Source organism: Patagioenas fasciata, chromosome 1 (assembly GCF_037038585.1).
Source record: "Patagioenas fasciata isolate bPatFas1 chromosome 1, bPatFas1.hap1, whole genome shotgun sequence".
NCBI lineage: Eukaryota > Metazoa > Chordata > Aves > Columbiformes > Columbidae > Patagioenas > Patagioenas fasciata.
This window is the reverse complement of record NC_092520.1, coordinates 62,581,591-62,609,580: the sequence shown is the minus strand read 5'-3', so window position 1 is coordinate 62,609,580 and position 27,990 is coordinate 62,581,591. Positions and strand designations below refer to the sequence as shown.

The following is a 27,990-nucleotide window of genomic DNA, read 5'->3' as shown; positions in this document are numbered from 1 at the left end:
AAAGTGCAGAAATTTTAGAAAAACACAATACAGCTAAAATAATAAATAGCACCTTGCTGTTTTCCATTAGATAGATTAGCCTAAGCCATCTTCATTTGTTTCCTCTTACACTTTTTATTTGGTTTTCTGTGTAATAACTGACTGTTCTTTCTAAACTCGCTGAAGTGTGAGATCTGTTTAAACTGATTACAGTTTTGAATGCTTGCAAACTTTTTATGGGGTTACTCAGAAGCGGACAGAAGCTATGCTTTCTCTTTTATGCCTACCTAGATTTTGAAAAGAATTTCAAGCAGCTGTGGAAATAAGATGTGCTAGCCATTAATGTGTGTAGAAAAAGCATGCTAAGCATTTACTCACCATTTAGAACAAAGACGGTATAGAGCTGAGTAAAATTCTCCATGCACTGACTTTTTCCAAGAATGTTCATTCTTTCATTCACGACCATTTGTACTCATTTTACTCCGCATGGGAAACATTTATAAATGAAGGCAATGCTGGAACTTAGCTGTAATTAATACAGAATGATTGATCTTCTAACACTGATCGGTTAGAATTCATTGAAGTATAAATCCTATTTCTTTAGTATAAATAACTTATGATGATTCCCATGTCTTGGCATTACCCACTAAAAGGTGAAGTCATTGCACATTAAGTATTGCAGTTTAAAAAAAAAAATTCAGCTAGGATATTCTGAAAGAAAATAGAAAATAAGAATAGAATTAACACTCATGTAACTGCTTCTTTTGGCCTTTTTTTGTTTGAGATGTAAGAAAACTTGAACAAATAATTTTATGTTGGCATATTTTTGCTAGCTTAATTCTGAAACTCTATCCATATTATTGTACCTACATAAAAACTACTTCTCTGTTTCCCTTGGTGGCTCATTGTCACCATGTGGATTGACCATGCTGCAGAAGTACACAAACTGGCTTTGTTTGAGTTATTTTGGTTCTGGAAGCCAGGTAGCCCTGTTACTGGCTTAGGCTGATGCTCACTGGGACATCTTTGTGGTCCTCTCTCAACAGGAGCAGTGATTAGTCTTTTCTCTCCTACACATTCCTGCAGGCTTAAAAGTCACACATGGTTTTGCTGCCTGCAGGTGACTAGGCTTCTTCATTTTCTCTGTGTAATGAAGAGTTGGGAGGGTCTTCAAGGCTTCTCCTGTCATTTCAGGTGTCAAAGACAGAGCAAAATTATTTGTGATGACTTAAAACAATATAAAACCCCTTGTTGAAGTGAAGTGAAGGTCAGTCAATCAGTCAGTGGGAAGATCACTATTAAATACTTCTGACTTTCCTTTACAATATAGCAGAGGGCAACAAATCAGTTCCTTTATTGGACCAAATCAGTAATCACTAGATCTGTGCTTTTCATATTCAACCTATGTTAGCATCATCAAGACTTTTTTTTTTTTTAAATCAAGAATGTTCATTTTTTACACTTTTCGTTGGCACTATTTGGTTTTAATACGTTATTCCATAGTTTTGCTCAGTGTTTCTATATAAGTGACTGCTTTAGGAACTTACCTTGTATCCAGCACCTGTTCATGCCTGAGGTAGAAAGACTTAAGAACTGAGGAGACTAAGAAAACCACAGCTAAGTAATATACCCTGGAGACGGCCATAAAGTTGACAAGAGTGGTGACAGGCAATGTGAGAGGAAATATGGTGTTTGCAGTCTGGAATGGGATAATAATAACATGAAATCATCTAATCATTCCTCAAAGGAGGAAATCAGAAGACCATAATAAAATAAGCAAAGATGTTGACCAGCTGTAGATCTGATATTCTACAAGAAAACTTGTGGTTCAGAAATATTTTTGAAACACAGACCATTGTCACAATGTTTGTGTCAATCCTGCGGTGACAGTAGTATATTTTTATTGATTTACCCTTCACTCAGAGGAAAACAATCCCTTTAATTCTAATCAGGAAAAAAGAACATCTATGTTTCACAAAGGGAGCACACAAACAAAGCTGCTATTCTTGAAAAGAATGAGATGTCAAAAAACTTTGAATAATATTGGGTGGGATATGCTAAGTATTGAAAGTTTTCTACAGTTTCCCAACTGTCAGACCAAACCGCTAAGTGGCATCTGGAGCCATCAGATTTTCTTACTTTAAAATAGTCATTGGAACCATTTTTTCCTGTTTGTCCAGATGAGACTGAATGCCTCTGGCAACTTTTTTTATGTTAAAATGTATTTTTGCACTCAGTACAGCATGTATCTTTGGTTAACACAAACTAGTGGATTCAACTGATGAATTTATCTCTATGGAAAAAGTGCTCTAAAAGCAAATATCCCAGAAATACTATGTGGTGGGGTATACTCGTATTTAGTTTTCAGAGCTGATTTCTAAAGGTTTTCACAAAGTAGTATTTCAGTTGGCATAATACGACCTTTTAAGCAGCTTGTAAGGCTGTTGATATAGACTCAAGCATTTCTTTATGGAATAAAGCGTGCTCTCTAGCCTCACAGAGTTGGATTTTACATTTGTACAACTGCTGTTAGTGTATGTCTTCATTATGGTTTCTTGAAGGATCACAGGGTCTTCTTTTGATCTGAAGCATGTGAGCCCCCAGTGAAGTCAGTAAAGTTTCCCAAATGTCAGATCAAAGTAAGATGAGAAAAAACACCTATTAGATATCTACTTCTCTGAAATTTGCAGGCTTGGGAAGTGGAGCCACCCAGTACCTGTATAACACCAATGCGTAGTTTGGCATCTTCCCAAATTTAAAGTTTTGTCCATGCTAACAGAGTCACGCTTCTAGCATCTTCTAGCATCTACTGACTACGTAGTGATTTTAAAACTCATGCCCCAGTGTGCAGTTCTTTTAGTGTCTGGTCATATGCGTGACAGCACCTGCAGTCTGCTGCTGCTGTCTGTTTGTTCATCTTATTGCCCGCTGATACTCTGTGATGCTGACGGGGCTTTGTGGGTGTAGATTACAGGTCTGGGACAGCAAATGTCTGGGGTACAGCTGTAGCTACATTTTGTAGTTTACCCCTCAGGCTTCTTTAAATCATTCTGCCATTCAATTTATATTGTGTTTGCTGGGGATCTTAGACCAAGCCAGCCATTCTAATTGAAGGTTCTGTGATATTTCAGTTCCCACACAATAATACTTGATGCATTTAATAATCAGTCTCTGTCTACATTTTCTCTGTAGTAGTATCCACAAAAAAAACACCTGAGCATATATAATTGTTACTAGGGAACCACGGTAATGTGGTAATCTCCTTAAATCACTTTCTAGTCTTTCTAGCCAAGAGCAAAAAGTGGTTTGGGGGTTTGGTTTTGGTTTGTTTATCTAATACTAGTGGTAGTTAGTTGTTTGCTTCTCTTTGCTCAGCTACTTCCTATTTCAGATTTTAGACCTATGTTTTCAGTGAGTGGTCATAACTTACATTAGTCATTGAAAACATCCAGCCATATGATACTGGCTTTCAGAAAAGCAGATCTGAATTCTCTTGAAGTTTGGATTTCATTAAGAAAGGGTAAAAAGCCAAATTTAATACAAAATTCTCCAAAACACTTCTACCAGAAGCAATAGCAAAACTTCTAACTGTATATGCCTGGAAGGAGACAGAACAGTAAGAAAGAAGCAGCATGAAAGTGGGATTTTCAAAGATGAGACCTGAATTAGCTGCTGAAAAAAGTTATAGTGGAATACTTTATCACACAGCAAGTTCTTAAACCAGCTGGAGAACCTCTTTAGTTTAGTTGAGAAAGAAGCTTAGTATCACAGAAGGAAGAACAGCTGCAAAAGCATTTGTAAGAGATGTTAAAAAGGATTTACATTTTCTTTCAGGTAAGTATAACACCTGAGAAAGTTTTACACAACAGTAAGTAAATTGAGTTGTAGACAGCATAGCAAAGAAAGTTAACCCAAATGATGAAAATAATTATTGGCTTTCAGTAGCAGGCAAAATCTTCTTCTATATCATCTTTAACAACAGAAGAAAAGCAAAAGTAAGATAAAGCCAAGAGAAAAGTAACTTAGACTCCTGTCTGGAAGATCACTTTTCTATCCCTTAGAATATTTAACAGTAACTAGAATGGCAAAACCTACCCATAAATTTTGTAGCTCTTAAAGAAAGCATCTGACAGCTTCCAGTGAAGTTCAGCTGGAACATTTATTAAGTGTTTTGATATGCCAACAAAAATAATTCTCACCAAAGCTTGTGTCAAAGATCAGTGTGCACAGTTAAAGTAAATACTGAGGTGAGTGAGTGAGTGAGTGAGTGAGTGAATGCAGACACTGGCATCAGATTGGATGTCCTCTTGCTCTTTCCTCATTTGACGCTCTCACTGACTGTAAACTGATGCAACAAAAGTATTTAATGTATAGTTAGCAGAATATTAAGAGCTTTTGGAGGGGTTGGTGACCCTTAGTTTTGTTAGAACAGTTTCCTCGCCTGCCAAGCAAAGGCTGAGAGATTCTGTAGAACTGCAAAACAAATGGTGTAAGTAGTAGTGATAGAGTGAGGGGGCTGTAGTACAGAGGGACACTCTGAAGTGCCCCCTGACCCGATCAGGAGTTAGGTGAAGAAAAGGGAAGAATATGAACAGCTTGTGCAGGGGAGTGGTGAACAGAGAAGCCAGTGCTGCTACCAGCTGCATGCAGCACCTTTAAGGAGATTTGTGAGTTAAGGATGCAATTGCAAATCTTCAACTTGAACTTGACTTCTGTCTGAAAACATAGAGATGAAAGCTGGAAATCCAGCAAGGACACACGCAGCCTTGTAAAGCTCTCCAAAGGGCTCTCTTTAGGAAGTTCTAGGCATTAAATGTAATTAATTTATATCAATGCCGAGGCACGGGAACTGAGGACCACTGTTTATTTCAGAAGAAAAAGGAAAAGTATAGTACTTGGGAAAGTGAAACTCTCCAGATGCAGGCAAAGTACAAACCTTTCAGCAAAACTGGCTTCGCACCCTACCTGTCATTGGGGACCATCAGCTTCCAGGTGGTGCCGGAGCCGGTGGTGCCAGTGGGGAAGAATTGTCCCCTGTCACTCTCGCCATTGTCCCAAGCTGTATCACTTCCCCTGGGTGGCAGTCAGACACCTTGAAGACACCTACTAAGCTGTAGACCAGCAACTTCTGGTTGGAGTTCACAGACAAGTAACGGTGCTGTTACGCTCTATAATGTTAAAATAAGAAATTTTTTTTTTCATTGTTAATTATCACAGTATCACAGTATGTTTGGGATTGGAAGGGACCTTGAAAGATCATCTAGTCCAATCCCCCTGCTGGAGCAGGAACGCCTAGGTGAGGTCGCACAGGAACATGTCCAGGCGGGCTTTGAATGTCTCCAGGGAAGGAGACTCCACAACCTCCCTGGGCAGCCTGTTCCAGTGCTCTGTCACCCTCACTGAGAAGAAGAGCGGTCCAGCAATGACTTCAGCCAGCTTCCTCAGCACCCGCGGATGCATCCCATCTGGACCCATGGATTTATGGATGTCCAGACTATTTAATTGCTCCCTAACCCAGTCCTCATCGACTAAAGCAAACTCCTCCATTGATCTGGCTTCATCTGTGGTCTCAGAGGTACGGGGCTCCCCAGGACAGCCTCCAGCAGAGTAGACAGAGACAAAGAAGGCATTCAGCAATTCTGCCTTCTCTGTGTCTTCTGCCACCAGGGCACCCACCTCATTCATCAGCGGGCCTACATTGCCTCTGGTATTAGTTTTATCTGCTATGAATTTGAAAAAAGTTCTTTTTACTGTCCTTGACCCCTCTCGCCAGCTGTAATTCTAAGGAGGCCTTGGCTACCCTAGCTGCCTTCCTACATCCTCTAACAGCAGCCTTATATTCCTCCCAAGTGGCCAGTCCCTGCTTCCATGACGTGTAAACTCGCCTCTTCTGCTTGAGCATACCCAACAGATCCCTATTCAACCACGCAGGCCTTCTGGCTCCCTTCCTCGACTTCCTACGTGTGGGGATGCTCTGATCCAGAGCATGGAAGAAGCAATCTCTGAATGCAACCCAGCTCTCTTAGGCCCCTTTTCCTTCAAGCAGTCTTGCCCATGGGATTTCCCCCAGCAATTGCTTGAAAAGGCCGAAATGAGCCCTGCCAAAGTCCAGGGTTGCAATTCTACTTGCTATTCTGTTCCTGCCACACGAGATGCTGAACTCCACCATCTCGTGGTCACTGCAACCCCAGGCAGCCCTCAACCTTTACTGCTTCGACCAGACCCTCTTTGTTAGTGAGGATGAGATCCAGCAGTGTACCTCTCCTGGTCGGCTCCTCCACCATCTGCATGAGGAAGTTATCATCAATGCACTGGAGGAACCTCCTGGACTGTGGCTGGCTGGCTGAATGGTCCTTCCAGCAAACATCAGGGAAGTTAAAATCGCTCACAACAACCAGGGCCTGTGACTGTGAGGCCACTCTCAGCTGCACATAGAAGGCCTCATGAACTTCTTCACCCTGATCTGGTGGCCTGTAATAGACACCTACAACAATATCACCCCTGCCAGCCTGTCCCTTGATCCTGACCCACACACTCTCAACTCGTTCCTCATCCACTCCTGGGGAGAATTTAGTACATTGTAGTTGCTCTCTCACATAGAGAGCAACTCCACCACCACACCTGGCTGGCCTGTGTTTCCTGAAAAGGGCGTAGCCATCCATGACCACATTCCAGTCATGTGAACATTACATCTTTGTTAACTTAATTAGTTTAGGCTGAACAATCCTAGAGGTACTACAAAAAGGAATTATATTGTAGTGCCTGTTCTCTAATGGATCTGGTTGAGTGAAGAGATTCTAGAGATTAAACTGAAGAAACACTGATTTACACTTTTGAGGCACCACGTTATCTCCCTGGTGGTATTTTCATGATAAAAAGTGAGAAGACAGAATATTTCTTCTAGCTTTTATGGAAAGATATTTTACTCCTATGCAACTTTCAAAATGTTTAAAACTTTTGAAATGCCATTTCAAACCTAAGCTAACAGAGCAGCTAGAATAGCACTGTCTAGAATAGTACTGTCTGTCATGTACTCTTTAAGATATGAGCTACTTCATTATGAGAACTTTATTGCAGTCTGTGCTGTCTAGGACCAGCTGCCCATGTTTTTACTATTTATGGAAGAGATTATTTTCTGTGAATATGTCCATGACAAACCTTTGGCAAGAGAATAAAACTTGCATGTAACGTCACATTTCATTCCAGGTCTAGGATCTGAACAAAAATAAATTAAAAAAACCTGAAAAGTTCAAGGTCTTTTTTTTTTTCCTGCTGTTTCATCTTTAAATGTGAGCCTTTAAACAATGCCAAATGCAAACAAATGCTAAATAATTTTCACTAATGAAGAAGGAAGGGCGTGGAGCATTTTTACCCCTTATATTCTTGGACCCTCAAGGCTGGAAGTGGTTTAATACAATGTGCAATAAAACAAAGGAAGAGTTACTCAGACCTAATGAGTTCAACAGATGATTAGAAGGGGTGGGAAATATAGCACCCTTTTGATTCAACCTGTCTCCAGGTGCTAGAATTTCCTTTTTTTTTTTACAGTGCAAATGTATTTCTCCTTCAAATATCCTCTTCCCTCATGGTTCCTTTAGGTTCTTCTATTCACCAGGGTGGCCATAATTGATGTGAAGAGGCCCCTTGACACACATCTCATGTGGGAAAAAAAAAAAATGTTTGGAAATAGGCTATGCACAACTTTGGTAAAAGGTTTGTGTGACTTCTTCCAACATCATGAGTTCTCTTGGTTTGTGTGTGGTGGTGGTGGTGTTATTTTTTTTTCAGAAATCATGAAAAGTTTAAACATAAAGACAACATACGTTGGTGCCAAGCTTTGTGCAGGCACACTTCCACAGATGGAAAATAAAGTTCATTTGCCATCCATTGGCTTCTGCTCTCTGTTAGATTTGTTTTCATATTTGTATCCTTCATATACCATACTCTCAATCATGCTTTGAGGTAGACTACTCCTGGCTTAGATAACATTCAAACTAGGGGTCTTGTATGTTATTTTTTTGTGAATGACTGAAAGGTGTATGTACCCCACTAAACTTTGGTGAGGGTTTTTATTCCTCTTTTTTTTTTTTTTTTCTAACGGAGTCAAAACCAAGCAAATCTTCTAAATAATAGTTTGTTGTCAGTACAAATACATTTCTCCTTAGCATTCTACCTACTTATGGATCTGTACCATTTATATGCACTGGAGTAAAATATCATACAAAAAGCACATTGGACAAAGACTCACAAATGTAAGGAAACAGTGAGAGCTTAAGTTAAGTGTGTATATGGCTCAAGAAGTCCAAAAAAGTGAAATCTGTTGAAAAAACTGAGTATAGCAGTTGTAAAATGAGGACTAGCTGCAATGTGAGGAAGAAGAGGAATAGCATAAAGAAGGTCTGGTAAATTACTTGAGGTGTGCCATTACTTATAGTTGGTTTAAGTGAGATTGCACGATGGTGATAGGCAACCAGTTGCTTGACACTAATTAAATGGTGGCTAAGTCTGTAGCCATGACTGACTTTTGAATGTTAATTTTATTTTGGTCAGCTTATTTTACTTCTTATTCAGCTTCTAAATCAAATTCAGACACACTGTATATCCACCCACTCACTTGCACACCAAGTAAGCACATACATATCGATATGTAGAGAAAAGGATAATCAAAGATTGTTATTTCTATTTTTATACTCCTGAGAAGCACTTAGCAGCTTCCTGAGGAATGCTCTGTGCAGCCATGAGGCGACACTGAAATATGCTTCAGTCTAAGCATTCTTTCATATTTAGGAGGCAGAGCCACAGACTCAGTCCCTGAGCCACAAACCTGAACAGCTCTCTAATTAAATGTTTATCCTGACAGATTCACTATTGGAGGTTTGCGTTCATTTTGTATCAAACTGCAGAGGTTCCCCCAGTGTTGTAAATTCTTGAGGCTGAGGAATGGATGCTTTCATTGTAGGAAGAATCCTTTCAGGGAGTGAAATACCAGAGCTGAGTGAGATTTCATCATCTGGTGATCAGAGTGTGGTTTCCACCTCTAGGTTAACAGTTGGGCTCGATGATCTTTAAAGGTCTTTTCCAACCAAAATGATTCTATGGTTCTATATGAACTGGCTTTTGCAGCCTAAGTGGCTGCTTCTCAGCGTTCCCACCTCACAGAGCAGCCTGAGAGCTGGTTTAACTGTGGAACCGAAGGAGTCCCACAGGTGAAAGTCACTGGGGAGGCAACAAAAGGAGAAGGAGAGGGCAGAGAGGGCATGACTAGAGAGTGCTGTTCCCCAGCAGCTGTTGTGGTAGCTCTTTGTCGATCTATGTATCTCCGTATAACACAGAGCAGCTGTGGCAATGCTGGAAGTTGTGCAGGGGACTCATCCAGCCCACAGCCAGCCTGACTGCAGAGCTATGCAGGTGATAGAGAAGTATCGTGGGTGCTCTTTCTCTTAGTCATGCCAAAAATGCTGGACTCATGTTTCCACATGAGTAAGCTTTCTCAGATGCCTCTTGGCAGTGCAAGAATCCAGATTTTGCTGACTGTTCCCTTTTCCTCCCCCCAAACCCCTCTTCTATTCTGCATGCTGCCAGGGGCTCAGCCCCAAAACTTCTGGGTGAGCCAAGATCTTTACAGAGCTCCTACAGATTCTTTGCTTGTCTCCACGGTTTTGTTTGTGTAATTAATTACTCTTTACTCTTGTGGCTCCAGAATTGTATAGCTATAGCGCAAATGCTGGAGAATGTGCAAGGGGAATTCTGTAATGTTAAACATCCTTAGTGCATTTGAGGACGCCTGCCCTGTGAGTGTATAGCAGTAATTCTGTTTGACCGATATCCACTTCACACTGAAAATGGTAAGTGCAGCTGAGGACAAACAGATGATATTTATTGTACATGTTTATTCTAATCCTGAAAGATATTCAAGTCCAGTGCTCCATCTGGTGGTTAAAAATACTCTTCTGATAAAGGATTCGATGTTCCCTACCTCCATTTCTTCATTAATGTAACACTGAGCCAATTACAATTCTGTAACACATGTTTAAAAGAGTGTGGAGAGAAACACTGACTTGAGAGTGCTACTCAGATCGCACAATAGTGTTTCCCACTGTGCAGCCTAATTACTGGTGTAACACCTCAAAGCCGGATCACTTGAGCGCTCACAGTTACATCAACTGAAGGAACAAATACAGACTCTGCATTCGCCTCTCATGTGGCTCGGGACACACTGGGTAGAAACCATCTAGGGCATTGCAAGTCTGTTGTGCATTGCTGTAGATTTTATTAGATCACACTGGAGCATCAAGCTGTGATGAATGTTTTGGATAACGGGTTTTCTTGTTAACAATTGCACCTAGGCCTCAAACTAATCTCTTTCAAAAGCGATGTTTGGGACTGTTTCTAAAATCAGGCTGAGGATCAGAGAAAAATATAAAAGAACGTTGAATTATCAGGCCCTCTTTTGGGAAACTGCTTCCTCGATTTTCATCTTGAAGCAGCTGGATTTCTTTGCCACACTTGTCCTTGGTGATGTTTCAGTTCAATGAACATTAGCTTTTGGGAAGAGGAGAGCGTGTGTGTTTGTGAGAGAGAAAGTTTAAGCTTATAATGACATTGGAATCAGCAGCAACACGTCCTATGCAAGGACACAAGTCGGACTTGATGATCCTTATGGGTCCCTTCCAACTCAGGACATTCTATGATTCTGTGATCTGAAGATGGCTTTTCTGGCAAAGTCAAGCATTTGTTGGTTCCCAGCTCAGTTCCTCTTGCAGCAAAGGCACAGCTGAGGAGCTTGGGTGGATGAACTCCAGCAAATCCCATTGTGCTGGTGTGAGAAGCTGCTCCCGCTGCCTTTCCGCCCTGTGTGCTGCGTTGCTATGTCCTCCTCGCATCAGTTTTGGCAGCCACCTGGCCACCTGATGAGCTACTCATCTCACTTAGGGCAGAGCAAGCTCATTCCCTAAAGAAAAGTGAGTAAATTTAGGGAGCTGGACTTGTATGGTGGAGGCTGAGGGAACCATATCAGTTGGTGTAAAGAAGGGTGAGGTGACACCATCCCTTTAATAGGAGGGGGAGGAGAAGAGCCACCTTTGCTGGGCAGTACAGCTCAACTGCCTTTTGACATATCTCCCTAAAACTGAGTTTTACGCCTTTTCAGCTGAAGGGCAGGCACGTGTCTGTCCTGCTGTCTCAGCTGCAGCATGATCGCTGGCAGAGGCAAATGAAGCATCTTTCAAATGGCTTTGGGAAGATCTGCACATTGTTACTCACCACGTGCCTGAGTCTCTGGAGAGCCTGAGAACATTGTATTCGTACAGGCCCAGACACCCTGTGAGCCCACACTTCTGGAAACAGTTGATTTATGTTAATGTTACCAGTCTCTCAAGTCTAAAATCTCCCAGTCCAGCAGTCCCTCGACAAAAAGATAGCGGAAATAATTTATAATGGGGTGGTGATTATTTCCTCTCCCTCAGCACTTCATTTATTACAGATGAATCTTCTGAAACTACTTCATGTGACTCTCTTGTTTAGCTATTTGCAGTTGTTTCATGTGTCAAACAGCATTTCATGGCTAATTTGGAAGGGTAAGTGCCAGAAAGAATATCAACCCATGCGGTTACGCTCTTAACAGGTTCACCTCTGTTTAGAAGTCGAATTCACTTGCTTTTTATTTGAACTATCTAATGGAAAGACATTTGGATGCATTTCACAAAAGCTGGGCTAACACAGGCATCTTGCTTGTTAAATGAGTGCAACAGCCACTGAGCACTTGTGTCTTTTTACGTAGTACCTCTGCATTTTCAGCAGCTGAGTGATAGAATATTCATTTTTGTGAACTGAGTAATGAATTCTCCTTTGTGCTTTCTGACAGCTTGCATTGAATCAGCAGAGGTACAGATGACTTAGTTACATCTGTTTTAATTTTTGAGTCTCATGAATTGATTTGTAAGAAGCAGAAGCTCTTTAATATTACTTGCCAAGATTTTGCAGCTGTGAACATTGGAACTTGAACAATACATAGCCCTTGCAGTCAGAGTCTTGTGCTCTTCATACATCGCAGCTAGAGATCTCAGTGCTGAGCAAAAAATAAGTGGGGTAGCAGCGGTGATCTGATGCTTGCCAATTTATGTAGTGTGGATGCTTAATCAGTTGCAGCACAAATGTAGTGCAAACACTATCTGTTGGGCTGTTTGGCTAGAACATTGAGCGAAGAAAGGAACTGGGCAGGCAAGCAAGGAAAGGATGCTGCTCAAGTATTTCCGTGCAATGCAAAGCATCTTCCGGACATGCTTATGTCTGTACTACACAGCATAATAAGTGATAGCTTCATCTGAGCTTGGGGTTCCAAATAAGCCACTTTCGGTAGGAAAGCAGCAGTACAAATGTTGCTACCCTGGTGATCTCTGAGGGTTTTTCTATCCAGAGACATGATTAAGTGGAGCTCACATGACTTTACAGCTTTTAGGTGGTAGAGTTTCTGTACTCTCTTGTTCAGTGTAGATGCTTTGAGACTGATAGAATTTCACTGTGATTTAGCGTAGTTTCAATGGTGCCAAAAATACTTCATTATGAAGGTTGGTACTAATTGGAGCAGGAGAATTGCAGTAACACCTTTGTTCATTTGTGCTGCTTCTTTCCTTACAAATCTTGACACACAATATTTCTAAAACTGTTATATTAATACAAAAAGGCAGTCTGATACCTGAACTAAATAAAGGGTCTGGAACCCAGGAGACATCCCTGGATCTGTTACTGGATCTTGGGATAAGGCACCCTAACTTCTCTTGAGTCTCTGTGGATGTCATGAAAGAACGAGGTCCCATTAACGGTGTAGCCTGACACTGCACAGGTTTGGGCTGCTTACCAAATAATTGGTCTACTTACCCCAAGCTTACTTTCCAGTAAAATCAAATGGGAAGGCAGAGCAGGGGAAGAGGTGTAAACAGTAAGTCCATGCTCCCCTGTTAAAATATGTAGCCAAAGTGGCAGGTTGCATGCAGAGAGGGATCTGGCAACTCTCACACACACTCATCTTTATGTTTCCTTACTTCCCTCTGGCAAAACACAGGCAAAAAGATGAGTTCAGTTCCAGTATGAGAAACCATGAGCCTGCAGTATTTGGGATGATACGAGCCTTCCACATACTCAGGAGTTATGCTGTCCAGGCCTTGGGACATCCAGTAGCTTGAGTGGATGTCTAGAAGTCCTGGACAAATAACCAGTTATTTTTCTTGTTAGCCTAACAGTTCAAACTGGTAAAATAAAATGTTTCTAGGGAAACCTGGATATATCTTAGCTTGAAACGACTTGTTATGGTCTCAGCTCTGCTCCTGCAGCTTTGTTTTACCCCTCAGACAGGGCAGCCTGGGAGGTTGAAGACAACATTGAGAGAATTGACTGCAGTTGCCTTGGAAGCCCAAGTTTTTATTTGTTTCAAGCCTTGAACCTCCTTGGCAAGCTGAAGTGGTCATTACCTTAGAGAGCGATTTACAGACACGTTAAGGCCCTTTTACAGTGCCAGAAGAGTCGTAAGGGAGCCCTAGACTATGTGACAATCTGATCTGTAAACCTCAGTTTTATCTTTCCTTAAGAATGGAGGAAAGGCTGTTTTCCTCTGTTGCAGGGTGCAGTGGTTCAAAGTGTGTTGAAATCCTCAGACGGACAGAACTCTTGAGTGCAGAAGGTATTAGTTGTGTTAGATATGGCTCATATTTCTCCCTGGATGTCAAAATAATCTTGTTTTCTTCTCATTTGCACATGTTATGCTTTCCTTCAGCAATGAAAAACCCTCTTTTATGTACTTGAGCGTCTTCCTCCTCAGTCCATCTCCCAAAAGGACAAGAGTGCAAATGCCCAGGGTTTAGTGTGAAATCCTGGTCTGAAGTGGCACAACTTCTGATTTTGCAGAAATACACTTGTTCCTGCAATGCCAATTAACCAGCCAAAGTGTGGGTTTTAGAACCTCAGTAATCTGTTTAACATTTCAGAGAGCCTTCAGATTTTTAATTACTTCAACATTTATTCAGAGTCTTGGATCCTGATACATTCTTCCTTAAAATGTTTTTCTAAACAATTTTAGTTACTTTAGAACTTGGGCTTTGTACCTCATACAGCTGACCTAGAAATATATTTCTTCAGCTGTTCTGCTGTTTACTTTGTTTTGCAGCCTTACACACTACCTCAGATTACTAGCAAACTTTATTCTCAAATTGTGACGAAAAATACTGGGGAGAACTAGGGGAGATCATACCATTTGGGCACTTCAAGGAAAAACTGACTGTTTGCCTCAGAAAGTACCTTTTTATTGAAATATTTTTGTGGGAAGAAAGAGAGGAGGAGCAGCAGGAGAATTTTTCCTGGTAGGAAATTTTAATAACGAGTATTATTTTGATTTGATTTTCTCATGCTCTTATTATCTCATTTATAGTTTTCTCCCCTCCTTCCTTCTGCTTTTCTTACCTGTCAATCACCTCTCTTGTCTCTTCATCTTCTTAAGAAAATCCTGGCCGAGGAGTTAGAAACCCACATCAACCCAGTAACTCCACAAATCTTCCAGTTGCTCCTATATTCCAAAACTGTAATGGGCAACATGTCTGTGGGGCATCACTCGGTTTCCACTGCCTTCATATCATAATCTTTTCTTTGCAAGATGCCTGTTGTACTTACTTGAAGAGTGAACTCTACAAGACCCAGATGTTCTTCTCTTGTGTGTTCAGTCATCAGCTGACCCCTGCAAGTTACTGGCATATTACTGGGAATCTTTGTCGTGAGCAAAGAGGAGAAAGGTTTCTTGCTATTCACCTTCCTAAAATCCAAATACTAACTTCTTTGTTAATTACAAATAGCAATCTCATCTCTCACTGTTTTGATGAAAATACTTAAATCTTTGTGTAGCTTCCTTTTGTGTGTTTTGAACCTTGTTGATTTTATTTTCTTGTTGATATCCTTTGAAAATTGGTCTGTGTTTTGAGTTTCTAAAACAGGCGCCATGTTTTTGAACCACTGTCCAAACTTGTATACCTTTTCCTTTTTGCAGTTGCTCACTAATGCTTTATTCATCCAATATTCCCACATTTTTGGGGCAGTATGAAGTGTTTCTCCCTGTTTCACACCACAGCTTGAATAGACAACTCTGGTTACTTCCTACATGGAATGTTTGGCTTTTCATTTGCTTGATTTGCTGTTTTCAGACTTTGATGTGCAGAATTTTTCCCCTCTCTGCTGTGTGTAGATTTTGCAGCCTTTATTCAGTGTTCTTGGTTCCACTGGGAGTCCAAGTGTAGTGGATGTGTAATCACTGCAATATTGATCTAGGGTGTGGATGAATTTTCTGCCTCTAGATGTATCTGATTTAAATGCATTTGGGGTTGTAGCGGGAGGGACAGCACAGAAAACAGATGTCTCATACAACATTAAAGAAGAACCTAAAGGATGACACATACAATCTGTGAGTTTAGCTTCTTGGGAAGATCCTGTATCTTGAAGCATGCTGTCCCTGAACCACTCTGAAATTCAAGTCTATGTGACAAGCTTATTCTCCAAAATCTGCTGTTGTGAATGATAAATAAGAGAAGGGGTGGTATTGGCCATTCTTACAGTAGTGACTGAACAGTGATATTTGCAGTTTTCAGGAATTTAATTGCTGATTTATGGTGTTAGATTTTCTACCAGGAATTAGTGGTATGTCTATGGCAATGCCGATAAGTCTTATTAGAGGGAAAGTGGCCTTCCTGATACCAGAGGTATAAACATGCTACGAACAGTGCAGGAGAAAGAAAAAAAGGTTTCATTGACATTCAAAGGGTTCTTTTCTATGATGCCACACTCAGCCTCTGCCAGGTTATTATTGAACCAGAAATATTTGTTTATAATAATCCTTCTCTCAAATACCAACGTGAAGTGTTTGCTGTCACATGTAGCTTCTTACCACCTAACAGGTTTCTTAAGCACAGAAACAGGAGATATGTGGGTTGCTTGAAGAAGCAGCTTCAGATGTTTAGTTGCTAATGAGTTTTCTTATTCCACAGGGAGAAAGAGGCTTGCCGGGACTACAGGGTGTGATTGGGTTTCCTGGAATGCAAGGACCTGAAGGTCCCCCTGGGGCACCAGGGCTTAAGGTAAGAACTTAAACTTGAATATTTAAGACACTCAGATTTCACTAAATTGTTGTCCCCAGCCAAAACAAAGCCATCTCTTTTCCTCTGCAGGGTGATACTGGAGAACCAGGACTACCAGGAACAAAGGGAACAAGAGTGAGTTCTAACTTGCATTTTGTAATTCTGATGTCTGTCAGTTTATGTGTCTTTAACTCTGTAGCTACTTTCAAGTGCAAGATGGGGTCAATCTCTTATTTGAATTAATCAATAACATCCCCTTGTGCTGCACAATAATTTCAGAATTCTAGCTTTTACCTTTGAAGTTCTTTCTGCATTGGGCAGTCGGTGCCTTTGTTCATTTGCATTTTCACCTAGTACTTACCACTGCATCAACAGCACTGGTTTTCATATGGCTTTGATATCTTTCTGACATACCAAACAGCTTTTTTCCAACTTGAATATGCACCACCCTTATTACCTCATGCAAAATTCTCCTTTATCTTTGCCATCTAACCTTCTTGAATCACGCAGCAGAAAAGCTGACGCACCCATGAGCACATACATGTTAAAAATGTGCAGAAGGTGCAGACCCAAATTAAAGCCAGGGACAAAGATCTCTTGACTTTGCTAGAAGAGGCTCTGAATACGCCTGTAACCTTCCTGTTGTCATTTCTGTTTAATGTGGCACTTACACAATACCTATTTTAGCACATTATATTAGCCAAGGCTGTGTCTTCTGGGGTTTTGTGATGTGCCAAGTTCATTCCGAGCATTTTAACATTTCGCAGTGTAATGGTGAAAGATTCAAATAATTTGACCAGTAGTGGTGCATACGTTTTCAGCTATGCCCTCTTGTCCACAGATTTTCCAAATACCATCTCAGTTGCTGCAGCACATATAATCTACTGAATCAACTGCAGTTTCTGAGCTATTAATGAGGGAGTATTCTGCTAAATCAAGAAATCATTATTTCAGTTGATGATGTTCATGATACCCTGGCGTATCTTGAGTGTTAATGTAAATTGACATCTCTTGGCAAATGTATTTGTGTGCTGTGGTGCAAGTAGACTATATTTTAGCAATTATAAAGTTTTGGAAGATGCAAATGTACTGTCTGAGCACAGGATTGCCATACATCTTTTCTGCTTCATAATACATGTATTAGGAAATACTGCGTGAATAAATAAGCTGGTAGGATGAAAGTGATGTTTAAAGTCAAACTCATGATTCATTACTCTGAAAAGCTCTTCAAGGAGAAAGAGTTATCCCAACCCAGTCTTTTTTTTTTTTTTTTTTTTAATAATAAGGATGAATTGGTACACTGGTGTGGGTTATAGAAGATAGAGAAGCATCTTCATAGTGTGTTAACATCCTCTTCTGCTGAAAAGGGGTGCCTACAATAATCCTCATTTTGGGAATGATGGTTATGAGAAGATAGCACCTCTCTATTCCTTTTTGCCTGCACGTAAGACTCTGGTCCAGTTGCTGTTAAAGGAAATCCCTGTTGCTGCTTAAAAAGTTGAAGAAATAGAAAAAGTTGCTTTAAATTATCAATTACTAAAGTGCCATGTTTGAGAGGTTTTGAAGATTAGAGTTATTTTGTCAAGAAAGTTTAGAAGAAACTGTTGCTTTTTTTTTTACTCTCACCACTGGAGATGCAACTCAGGCTGCACTTCGTCTTTTGTGGGTTTGTCATTTCAGTTTGTTTTTGTTGATTGCAGGGCCCCCCAGGAGCATCAGGCTTTCCAGGAAACCCAGGCCTTCCTGTACGTATGAAGTATATGTTTTTTTTAACAAAGAACATCAAAGTTTTGATTGTGTCAACTGACCTGGATTATTGCTAATATTGCTAATTTATTTCTTTTCATGTAGGGAATTCCTGGACAAGATGGCCCTCCTGGTCCACCTGGCATTCCAGGATGTAATGGCACAAAGGTGACATTTACATATGTTCATAACAGCATCTCTGTGTTGAAAGAAAAGCATCCCTCAAGCATACCTTCCCTAAACAAGATCAATTTCTCTGTTCCCCTCAGGGTGAAAGAGGTCCAGTAGGTCCCCCGGGTTTACCAGGACTGACTGGGAGCATAGTAAGTAGATTCTTTCATGCTTGCTTCACTTGTTTCAACCCCAATTCTTGAAATGCAAATATACCTATATGAAATGATACAGAGTGTAGAATGTAAAATATACAATACTGAGGAAAAATAACATCGAATATGTCTTTTTCCACAGGGACCCCCAGGACCTCCTGGAATGAAGGTACATTTTACTCTAAGTCTTTTCATATCCTGCTTCTAACAATAAGAATTAGGGTGAGCTCTACACCCTCTAAGACCAGCAGTCCTTACTTAAGGACTGAAAGATTGTACCCCATGTTTCACTTTGTACTCTGTTCTTCAGTCCCACTAAATAAAGACAGTAGGGTAACATCCAGTTAACAGCAATGGAATGTATGTGTTGTTCCATGAAGGTCTTAAAAGTGTAAGTATTACATGGATTACAACAGAAAAAAATAGAACATATCATTAATTATGTAAAAGTAGTATGGTGGCCACCCAATTGTGCATAAAGATTTGGATAGATTTTATGGTTCAAATATTTATTCTCGTGTTGACATTTCGTTTATCAAGTGTCAAATAGATAATGTTTGTGGAAGAAGGTCATATGCCCACAATATGAGAAGCATCAAACACGTACTGAACAGTTCTCATAAAGAAAAATTTAAACTAACTAACTAGGTATCTGAGTGTGTTTTGTGAGCTGCAGAATGAAATACTGAATATCAAGAGAGAACTTTTGCTTTTTAAAATGAACAGATATAATTTGGAACTGTAAGCTAAATATGTCTAAATGTAAACTCATATTTGTAATGAAATGACTACTTGAAGCTGTAAAATACCCTTTTCTCTTTTTCTCATGTGGGAACAACTGACTTGGTCTATAAACGTTGAAGTACTTGAATGTTTCTTCTCTAGGCATGTATGCATAGGTACACAACTCCAGAAATAAAATCACTTGCAATTTTGCAACTTTGTACAAAAACACAGGAAACTTGGGATCTTTTGCTATCAAAAAAATACATAAAGAAGTGGATAATTATCAGAAGAGTTTTTTAAAGTAAGACAAAGTGGGTTCATTTTTTGAAGAAAAACAAAGCCATAAATGGCTGTTATATCAAAATTAGATACAAGACTGAAGATCTCAGCCTGGAAAAGAGATTGTGAGGTTACCACTTCTCTCAGCAGCCAGGTTGGATGCTTCAATTGAATGATGACACTGTAATAGTGATAGATTTGGTAGGAAAATCTTTCTAATTACCCTTTACAGGCTAGAAAATCAGAGTATGATGGAAGATTTGATACTGGAATCTCTTCAGGTGGCTTTAAAGGACATTTGGAAATCAGGGTCCTAGCTTTTAATATCTCTTGCTATGTTTCAGCTGAATTAAAAGAAGTAAGGTGACTTTTAAAAGTTAACTTTCCAAATGATTCTGAACTTCACATAGCTTGAACTTTCATCTGGTTTTGAATGTATCTGAATGGGTGTTCAGCTATTATTCTTTTTCTTTTCTTATTATAGGGAGATCCGGGTGAAGTAATCGGTCTTTTACCTCCTAGTTTGCTAAAAGGTGATAAAGGCTTTCCTGGCCAACCTGGACTACCTGTAAGTCTAAATGATATTTGAATAACAGTGACTTTCAAATAAAATTGTATCAGTATAATGAAATTGCCAAATAAATATCCCTGCTTAATTACGCCATTTTAATTTTTTTATAGGGCCCACCTGGAACTCCAGGATTTCAGGGAGCAATGGGGCCACAAGGGCCTCCAGGAGAACCAGTAAGTTTCCTCTCATGGTTATTTGCACTTTACTTACAGAGCTTTATTATAAGAAAGTTATAAAAGGTTTGCATAGCTGGTGTTTGTTGGGATTTGGGAAGGATAACCTGTGGTTCCAGGTTTCATGTTTAGCCTCCTGACTTCTACCATGTCAGGAATGACTAGGTAATGTGGGTTTTCAATAGCAGCTGCTACTACAGTCATCCTCTCGTCTTGCAAGTTTAGAGGGTATTTTTGTGTGGGAGGGCTTCTAATAATTATTCCTCTTATTCCCTCTTCCCTCACTTTATAGAAAGTAAACTACAAACCTATCACACAGATCTAAATCAAAATGTTTGCTGAGGTTATTCTCATGGGCAGCCACAGTAAGCAGTACTTACTGGAAAGCAAACATCAACAATCTGTTATTATGGTGATGGCCAAATGCTTAAGGCATTTCAGCTATTTGAGATTTTGACAGGTCTAACAGATACCCAGTATCTTCTCTTCCTGTGCTGGATGCAGGTGACACTAGCAGGGATCAGTTACTTCCTTCTGGTAAAAGTCCACCCAGTGTTTCTGGCTATTTTTGGCTATAATTGAGCTGTGAGAGATTTCTTACCCTCCTGAAGAAAACGGAAAGTGTTATAAAGGAAAATGGTAGTACAGTTTAGTCAGCATTTGCACTTGCTGCTGTGAAAAAGAACAACCTTAATGAAGGAAAAGTGAGGACTAATATTTAGCATGCAAAACTTTAAAAAAAATAAAGTCAACAAGAAAGTTGTTTCACAGTGCAGTACCATAGACTTTTCTTGTCTAGTTGTTTAATTGTAAAACCAGGTCTGATGAGATATCTTGGACAGATTCTGTTTGGTTTTGTTATTTTGTTGTGAATTATGCACATTAACAGAAAAAGACGTTACATCTTGGGTTAATAGGAAGATTATCATTATTGCTATCTTATAGGATAAGGCATTATTCCACCTAGCCTACTACATACATATATATGGTAAAATGTACTGTCTTGTAGGGTCCCCCAGGGCCACCAGGACTCCCAGGCGAGAAGGTAAGACTCTTTTTATGATAAAGATCAAGTCTATTTGTTTATTTGGCATATCAAATTCCCCAAAATCTGGAAATTAATGGTCCTAAAGGAATGGGTTTTTTACACTTCGGCATCTGGTTTTATGTCTTAATGGGCATCATAAAGAGAGATTTCTAATGCATTTTTAAGTTGTGGGGTTTTTTTGTTTTGTTTTGTTTTTTGTTTTGTTTTGTTTTGTTTTTCCCAAATTTGTTAAGATCTGTTATCTCACTTAATTAAGTCAGGAGTAATAACACCATTCTGTGATTATTTGAACTCATCTAAGAATTTCAAAATTTTCAGTCAAATGTTGAAAAAGAGCATACTGACAATAAAATTATCTGCTAAATTTCATTCAATTTTTTCACAAATTGCTGTGATGCAGGGCTTAAAAAAACAGCAGGGAGGTTAGGCTGTCATTACTTATTTGTTTCACACATGCATTTAAAAGACATATTCTGTCTTTTGTATCTCCTCTCAACTTTTGCTGTGTACAAAATACCTTCGTATGTACGTATGCATGTATACACTGCTGATGAAGGTTGGCTAAGTAGGTGTAATTTATATTTTCAGGGCTATATGGGCTTGGGCTTTCAGGGTCCCAAAGGTGAAAAGGTAAGTCTCTTTTGAAAACTTCTAGAAAACAATTGTCAGAAATATTCTTGGTACTTTGTTTTAAATAAATAAACTGTAGGAATGAATCTATGCAGAAAATCAGCACAAAGACATAACTTTTGGAAGACTTGAGTAGATCTGTAACTTTTTGCCTAAAGGAACAAAAGTCATGAACTATTACAGATCTTGTTATTGATGATGTTATACTCGACATTTATTTAGGTTATTATCCTATTTTTCAGCTGTGACTAGTATCAACTTCTTTAGTTTGCAGAAACAATTTGTGTATTAGTACTCCCCATGAGATTTATTTGAAATTGGTTTAGCTCTGAGGGATGAGATTTAATTTGCTGTCCAGAATTATCAGAATTAACTGTGGCAGGACTCTTGAGGGCCCGTTTTCCTTAGTTTGGATCGGTAGTGTATGCTTTTGAAGCAGATCTTTCAATTGTCTGCTTCTACTGTGTTTTAGCTCAACTGGGAGCAGTTTTCAGAGCACACAGACTGGTTTACTTTTGAATAAAGCTAAGCCAAAAGGTCTGCTCCAGGTTCCTATTTATTGTCTCAAGCAGCATCAAATGGGATTACCTCCCATTAAGCACATTGGTTTAATGTGCTACCTCTCCCGCCGATAGTGCCTTACGTGGCATTTACAGGGTCCAAGAAATGCATGTAATCATAGGTTGTTCAGTAGATTGATAATACTGCTGAGCCCTTCTCCAGAAGCTTCTCATGGCATTGGCAAAGGCCTTTTGGAGTATAAGTAAATTAGGTTTGGTGTTCTGTTTTTGGTTTGGTATTGTTTTAATCCACCACCTTATTTATCTTTTCTAAGCCACACTATTCCTAATGGATAGAATTTTTTGCGACATTACACGTAGTTGAGATTAACTTGTTATCATAAAATTTCTTGAAAAGTGGTGACCATAGGAGTATGTGGAGATTTCCTGAACTCCTCAGGTTTGTCTAGCAAAAAATAAATGATGTTACTGCTTAACAGAAATGTATCAAGCATTTTTGGAGGCGTTTTACTGTAAAAGATAGTGCTTTTGCGTTATATAAGGAGATGAGTTTCTGACTATGCTGTGGACACAAACATATTAAAATGTGTGATCCACAGTTATTATCTCAAAGTTGGCCTTTACAGACCGTTTTAAAGCTGATGGAACACTATAAACTTTGACTAACATTTTCCTTTAGGCACTGACTTTCTGCACATGACCTGTTTCCTCCTTATCTCCTTCTTCCTAAAGAAGGCACTAAAGAACTTTTGTACTATAACAATAATTAATTGGATATATTCCTGATATTCAGTGTTAATCGATCTTTACCCTAACAGGAGATTCAGAGATTTTTCTTCAGGGCAGTCTCTGTCTGCTACTGATTATACAGTTGTGTCTCCTTTCTCTGACTGATTTTGCTGAAGTAAGAATTAAAAAAAACCCCAACTTTTAGCTATATTTTTAAAAGTGAATGGTAGTTCTCGTTAATGTTATTTGCCTTAGTTATGTTTGTTCTCGGCATCAGTATTGTTTTAAATGAGCTATCCTGGATTTGGTGTTGACAGGGAGAACAAGGAGTAAGGGGTCCACCAGGCCCACCAGGCCCATCACCCCATATGAAAGAAAAAGGGAGTGAAATCATAAAGGGAGAAAAGGTAAGACCTTAAATGATTAATCTTGTTGTACCTTCATTGAAATTTGATCAATAGGAATTAGCAAACAAAAGTAAAACAGGAAAAAGAAAATATTAACTCACGTACAACCAGTTTTAAAGAAAAATTTCAGTTTTGTTTCATGAATGAATTTTGATTATCTCTCCAGAAGTTTCTCTGGAAAAGTATATCATAAATGCATAAGTAATTACATAAATAAGTAATGCATACAGCAGAGGACTTTCTGAGGAAGTAGGATTGATAAGCATAGCCCTATAAACACCAAATATTCTAAAAATTTGAATTAAATATCTTATACTGGACTTTTCATGTACAGAATCACATTCATGGAATCTGAGGGCTAATGAATTTTTTCAATTACTGAATGGAGCAGTCTAAGCAATATATCCTAATATAATAAACTAGCTTAATGGATTCACATTTTGTGTTTGTCTAATTTCTTGCACATCATACTCTTAGACATAGTTCTTGAAATGGAGAACAGGTTTAAATGTGCTTCTGATGTGAAGAATTAAATGATTTACAACCTAAATGAATAATGGTTAAGATTTTGCTTACTAACCTACATTTTTTTTAATAATTTCTTTAGGGTGATCCAGGTGAAAAGGGTGAACGGGGAACCCCAGTGAGTATTGTATAGATTTTTTTTAATTACTATGAAAATTGTGAATAATATAATAATGGCCCTGAATATATTTATAGCTATTTGATAAATGTGAATTTACTTTAGAATTTGGCAGTATTATTAATCTGGTGTATACTTATTTTCTAGGGATTTCCAGGTTCTGGTTTCAAAGGAGAAAAGGGTGAACCTGGGAAGCCTGGTCCACGTGTAAGTATGCTCAACTTTATCAATACCATAATTACAGTAATTTCATTTTTTCCATAAGCTAATTAAACTTAGCAATCATTAGTGAAATAGCAAATTTGGTATATTTCAAACAAGCAAGTTTTGCTGTAGTACAGGTGTACAAGTCAAGGTAGTAATAACATACAGTACTGTTAGTATGTAACATACTTTCAGATAGCTAAAGACACCTAAGAGTAGCTTTCAGTGCTGAAGGCAAAAGCAAGACTCGCATTGATCACAACTGAAGCCAGATTAAGTCGTTCCAGAACAGAAGGAAAAGCAAAGCAAAACAAATCACTCTGTAGGGGTGAGTTCAGCTGAACTGAATGAGTCAAATTTATTTCAAATACTCCTATGTGCAATCTACAAAATAAGCCTGCTTAGCCTAAAGGTAGCTTTTGTTACAAAGAAGAAGACTGGAGGAAAAAAATTAGAAGACTGAGATATGTTTGCTTGCTGGTTTCTAGCCTGTCTGTAGATGCTTGAGGCCACAAGATCTGTTACATGTGCCTAGTCTGATCCATACAACTTTTATACAAGTCAGGCTATACCTTTCATGGCTGAGCTGGTGGCAAAACCACATATTTTCTGCATGAAAATGTGTCTGAAGCGTTGCTTCTCTAATTGTGAGTCTTCATGAACTCTGAGAAGAAGACCCAGCACATCTACAGGCATTGAATTCTACTTCAATTTGAACAAGATAAAATCTTCATCTCTAATATACTTCAAGGTCAAATATTCTGTCATCCTTTCAGTAAATATATGTGATGGGTTTATCCTTGCTATCATGTATGTATTTTTACACTTACAGTAAATGAGTACTTGAAAGCTGGAAGGATGGGGAAATGTTGACCTAGAGCTTTTTGAGGAAAACAGAGCATCTTTGAATTGTTCAAAAGTGTAGCTTTCAGTTTCTGAAGAGTTCCCTGAATAAAGTTGCTAAGATATTTTATATATAATTGTTGTTGTTCAAGGAAATTATAGCTACTTCTGAAATTATTATAAGGCTTGAAAGAGGAACAGATATTAAGATCTGATATTCTGGTTTCATGGAATGAAAACAAATGATTAATTCCAATCACAGTGTACATCTGAAGACTCTCCTGACTTTATAGTTCATATTTTTAATTAATCATTAAAAATTACTCATAACCCTTCTTTGTAAGATACCATAGCTGCACACTTCAGTGATGGTAGCCTGTTCACGTTGATTGTATCATTTTTATCCTTCAATTGCGTTGTTTTAGAATTTTTTTTTTACCTAAAACTGATGGGATTATTTTTAGACTGAATTGTATGCATTGTTACTTTGCGTATTAAACATATACATTTCCTTGAGTTTATGGGATGTATTTATATTGATTATGATATGCATACAATCTAAGGATTGTGACACTGAATAAAAGCTGGCCTCCAGTACGTTAGGCTACAAGCCTTGGTGCCAGTCCCTTTGTAGGCCGTAGGAGGAAGAAGGGAATGCTGAAAACTAGGTTACTCCATCTAAATCAATTATCACATACCTGTTGATTACCTCAAGGGAATCTACTCCTCTTGGCAGGTTAACACAGTGGTCTAATAGTGAACCATTTTACTCTGGAGGAGAGACTCTTGGATTCTAGGTTATCATCCACCTTATGATTTGAAATTATAGCTTTCAATTGGTTTTTACCATGTGATCTGATACAGGACCACTCTCCAAGCCTTCTACTGAAACGGAACCACCGAATGTCTATGAGTAAAGGTTTTGTAGGACTGAAGAATATACAGAAAAGGATTGCTATAAAGAGAATAATTTCTTGGTCTGGTTCCAGTTTCCTGTGCTGTTGATATATTTTTTTTCTTGAAGCCTTCTTGACTGGGAAATCCGTATGTTATTCCTGGATCTGGGAAGAGATTTGCAGGATTTTATTTTATTCTGGAGCTTGTAAATTGTTGAGTAACCTAAGCACTAGGCAACCACAGTTCGCCTGCTTTGTTCCATTGTTAACTGTGTTTGTTCCCTTGTTTGCGCACTTTGGTTAATACATTACAACGGTGATTGTTTTTTTCTAGTGTTTAACCCACCATATTTAGAAATTGCATGCATGTGGCTGCCTGTTTAAGCAGAGTGGAACTTGGTGTTTTACAGGGAAAGCCTGGAAAAGATGGTGACCCAGGACCAAAAGGAGAAGCCGTATGTATTTTGCTGAATTTCCAGTACTGTTTCTTACATTCAAAACAAAGAAGTGTCTGTGTATTATAAATGGCTGAAGTTTTCTAACCTTCTGAATTATTTACATAAAGTTGCTGCTTTTGGTGAATTAGGCACTGGTTTGAAAATTGAAAACACTGCAGCTGCCAGAGCTAAGGTGCAACTGTATTTGTTTTTTATGATTTTGCTGTCTTCTACACACAGGGTTTGCCTGGTGGGTTTGGGATTCCAGGACGACCTGGGGAGCCTGGTGCGAAGGTGAGTGGTTGCAGCCTTTGCTTCCCGTCACACGGAATGAGAAGTTACGAGCTTGTGTGGACGTGTTCATAGATGGGCATTAAAGCAATGAATGCACATAAAGCAGTGTTAAGTGAATGTTAACTAAGATGTGAAGTCATCACTGAGAAACTAGGAAATTAAGGTAGCTTAGGTATCCCTGATTTAGATCTCTTACATGAATTGATAAACACAGGCTTTATTTTCACAAGCTCTTTGCCCAGCCAACATATGTACAAATGTACTTTCCTAAAAAAAACCAGTTTCTCTTCACATAGTGTAAAGCAGTACAAGCCTGCAAACTAACTACTCACTCCTTATTATAATGGTCCAGCTACTTATTATTTGGAAGTTTTATGAATCTGTATCAAAGTGTTCATTTGTTAAAGAAATACTGTTTTGTGGGGATTAAAATATGTTCTGGATTTAAAACGTAAATTTTGTTTTAATTAGGGTGACAAAGGTGAACGAGGTTTTCCAGGACCTCCAGGAAGAGTAAGTTAAATACATCTTTGCTTTATTTAAAACTTAGGTAAAAATATAGGTTTTGTGAAAGTCAAAGTGCTCAAACAATGCAGGAAGAAGAAGGAACTGTGCATGTTCTGATCTAATTCTAATCAGTCACATCCTCATTCTTTCTTAATGGAAACAAAAGTTGGATATAGTTCTTTTAAGTATGTTTGAAATTTTGTAAAGGAGCTCTCAAAGAATATTGAATTTCAAATGTTTTGGACTATGAAAATAATAAGCATTGTTAATCAATACAAGTATCAAAGAGAGAGTTCAAAAGAGTAAGTCTGACAGCTTTGCAATCAATATTTTTTTAACAACTCAAATAAAAAATGGGATTAGTCAGAAATTGCCAGAACAGAATATGTTAACATTAAAGGTAATATCAGCGTAATGGGTCAGTGCTTAGACCATGCTGAGGTTTCTTGGCATCATTCTTTTTTAGAAAGATCCTATAAAGCTTTCCACTTAACCCTACTACTGATATGAAGGAATTTTAGCAGAATAGGAAATATTTATTTTCTCTGGTAATTCCTCAGCAGCTACAACTCCCGCAGCAGTTGTTACATATCTCTGAAATTCCAAATATAACCAAAAGTGCTCAAAATTGTAATCACAAACCAAAATGGCCTCTGTACTATCAGGTCAAGATGGGGGAGATACAAACGAAGGCACAGTCATATGTGTCTAGCGTCCTAGTCTTTGTCCCGTGATTCAGTTTATAGATCCTGGACCAGTAGGTGAAAAAGGAGAGCCTGGAGCTTCAGGTTTGCCTGGACTAAAAGGTCAAAAAGGTGAAAAAGGTATGTATTTTGTCTTGTCTTTTTCACTGAGTTATGCTTTTAGTTTCCTTATTAAAGGAAATTTAAATTGAACTATCCATGAACTCAGGAACTCTATG

At 38.9% G+C, this 27,990-nt stretch overlaps 1 protein-coding gene across 2 annotated transcripts in view; it reads left to right on the top strand.

The window, feature by feature from the left end:
- Positions 1-27,990, top strand: part of COL4A1 (collagen type IV alpha 1 chain) — a 131,198-nt gene that overhangs the window by 58,969 nt on the left and 44,239 nt on the right. For both annotated transcript variants that reach the window (XM_071807305.1, XM_065829657.2), the window contains exons 3-19: positions 15,999-16,088; positions 16,179-16,223; positions 17,789-17,833; positions 17,940-18,002; positions 18,104-18,157; positions 18,303-18,329; positions 19,650-19,733; positions 19,847-19,909; positions 20,919-20,954; positions 21,546-21,587; positions 23,155-23,244; positions 23,852-23,887; positions 24,035-24,094; positions 26,241-26,285; positions 26,508-26,561; positions 27,033-27,074; positions 27,808-27,892. In XM_071807305.1, the coding sequence (XP_071663406.1) occupies positions 15,999-16,088; positions 16,179-16,223; positions 17,789-17,833; positions 17,940-18,002; positions 18,104-18,157; positions 18,303-18,329; positions 19,650-19,733; positions 19,847-19,909; positions 20,919-20,954; positions 21,546-21,587; positions 23,155-23,244; positions 23,852-23,887; positions 24,035-24,094; positions 26,241-26,285; positions 26,508-26,561; positions 27,033-27,074; positions 27,808-27,892 (961 nt within the window). The remainder of the gene's footprint in view (positions 1-15,998; positions 16,089-16,178; positions 16,224-17,788; positions 17,834-17,939; positions 18,003-18,103; positions 18,158-18,302; positions 18,330-19,649; positions 19,734-19,846; positions 19,910-20,918; positions 20,955-21,545; positions 21,588-23,154; positions 23,245-23,851; positions 23,888-24,034; positions 24,095-26,240; positions 26,286-26,507; positions 26,562-27,032; positions 27,075-27,807; positions 27,893-27,990) is intronic.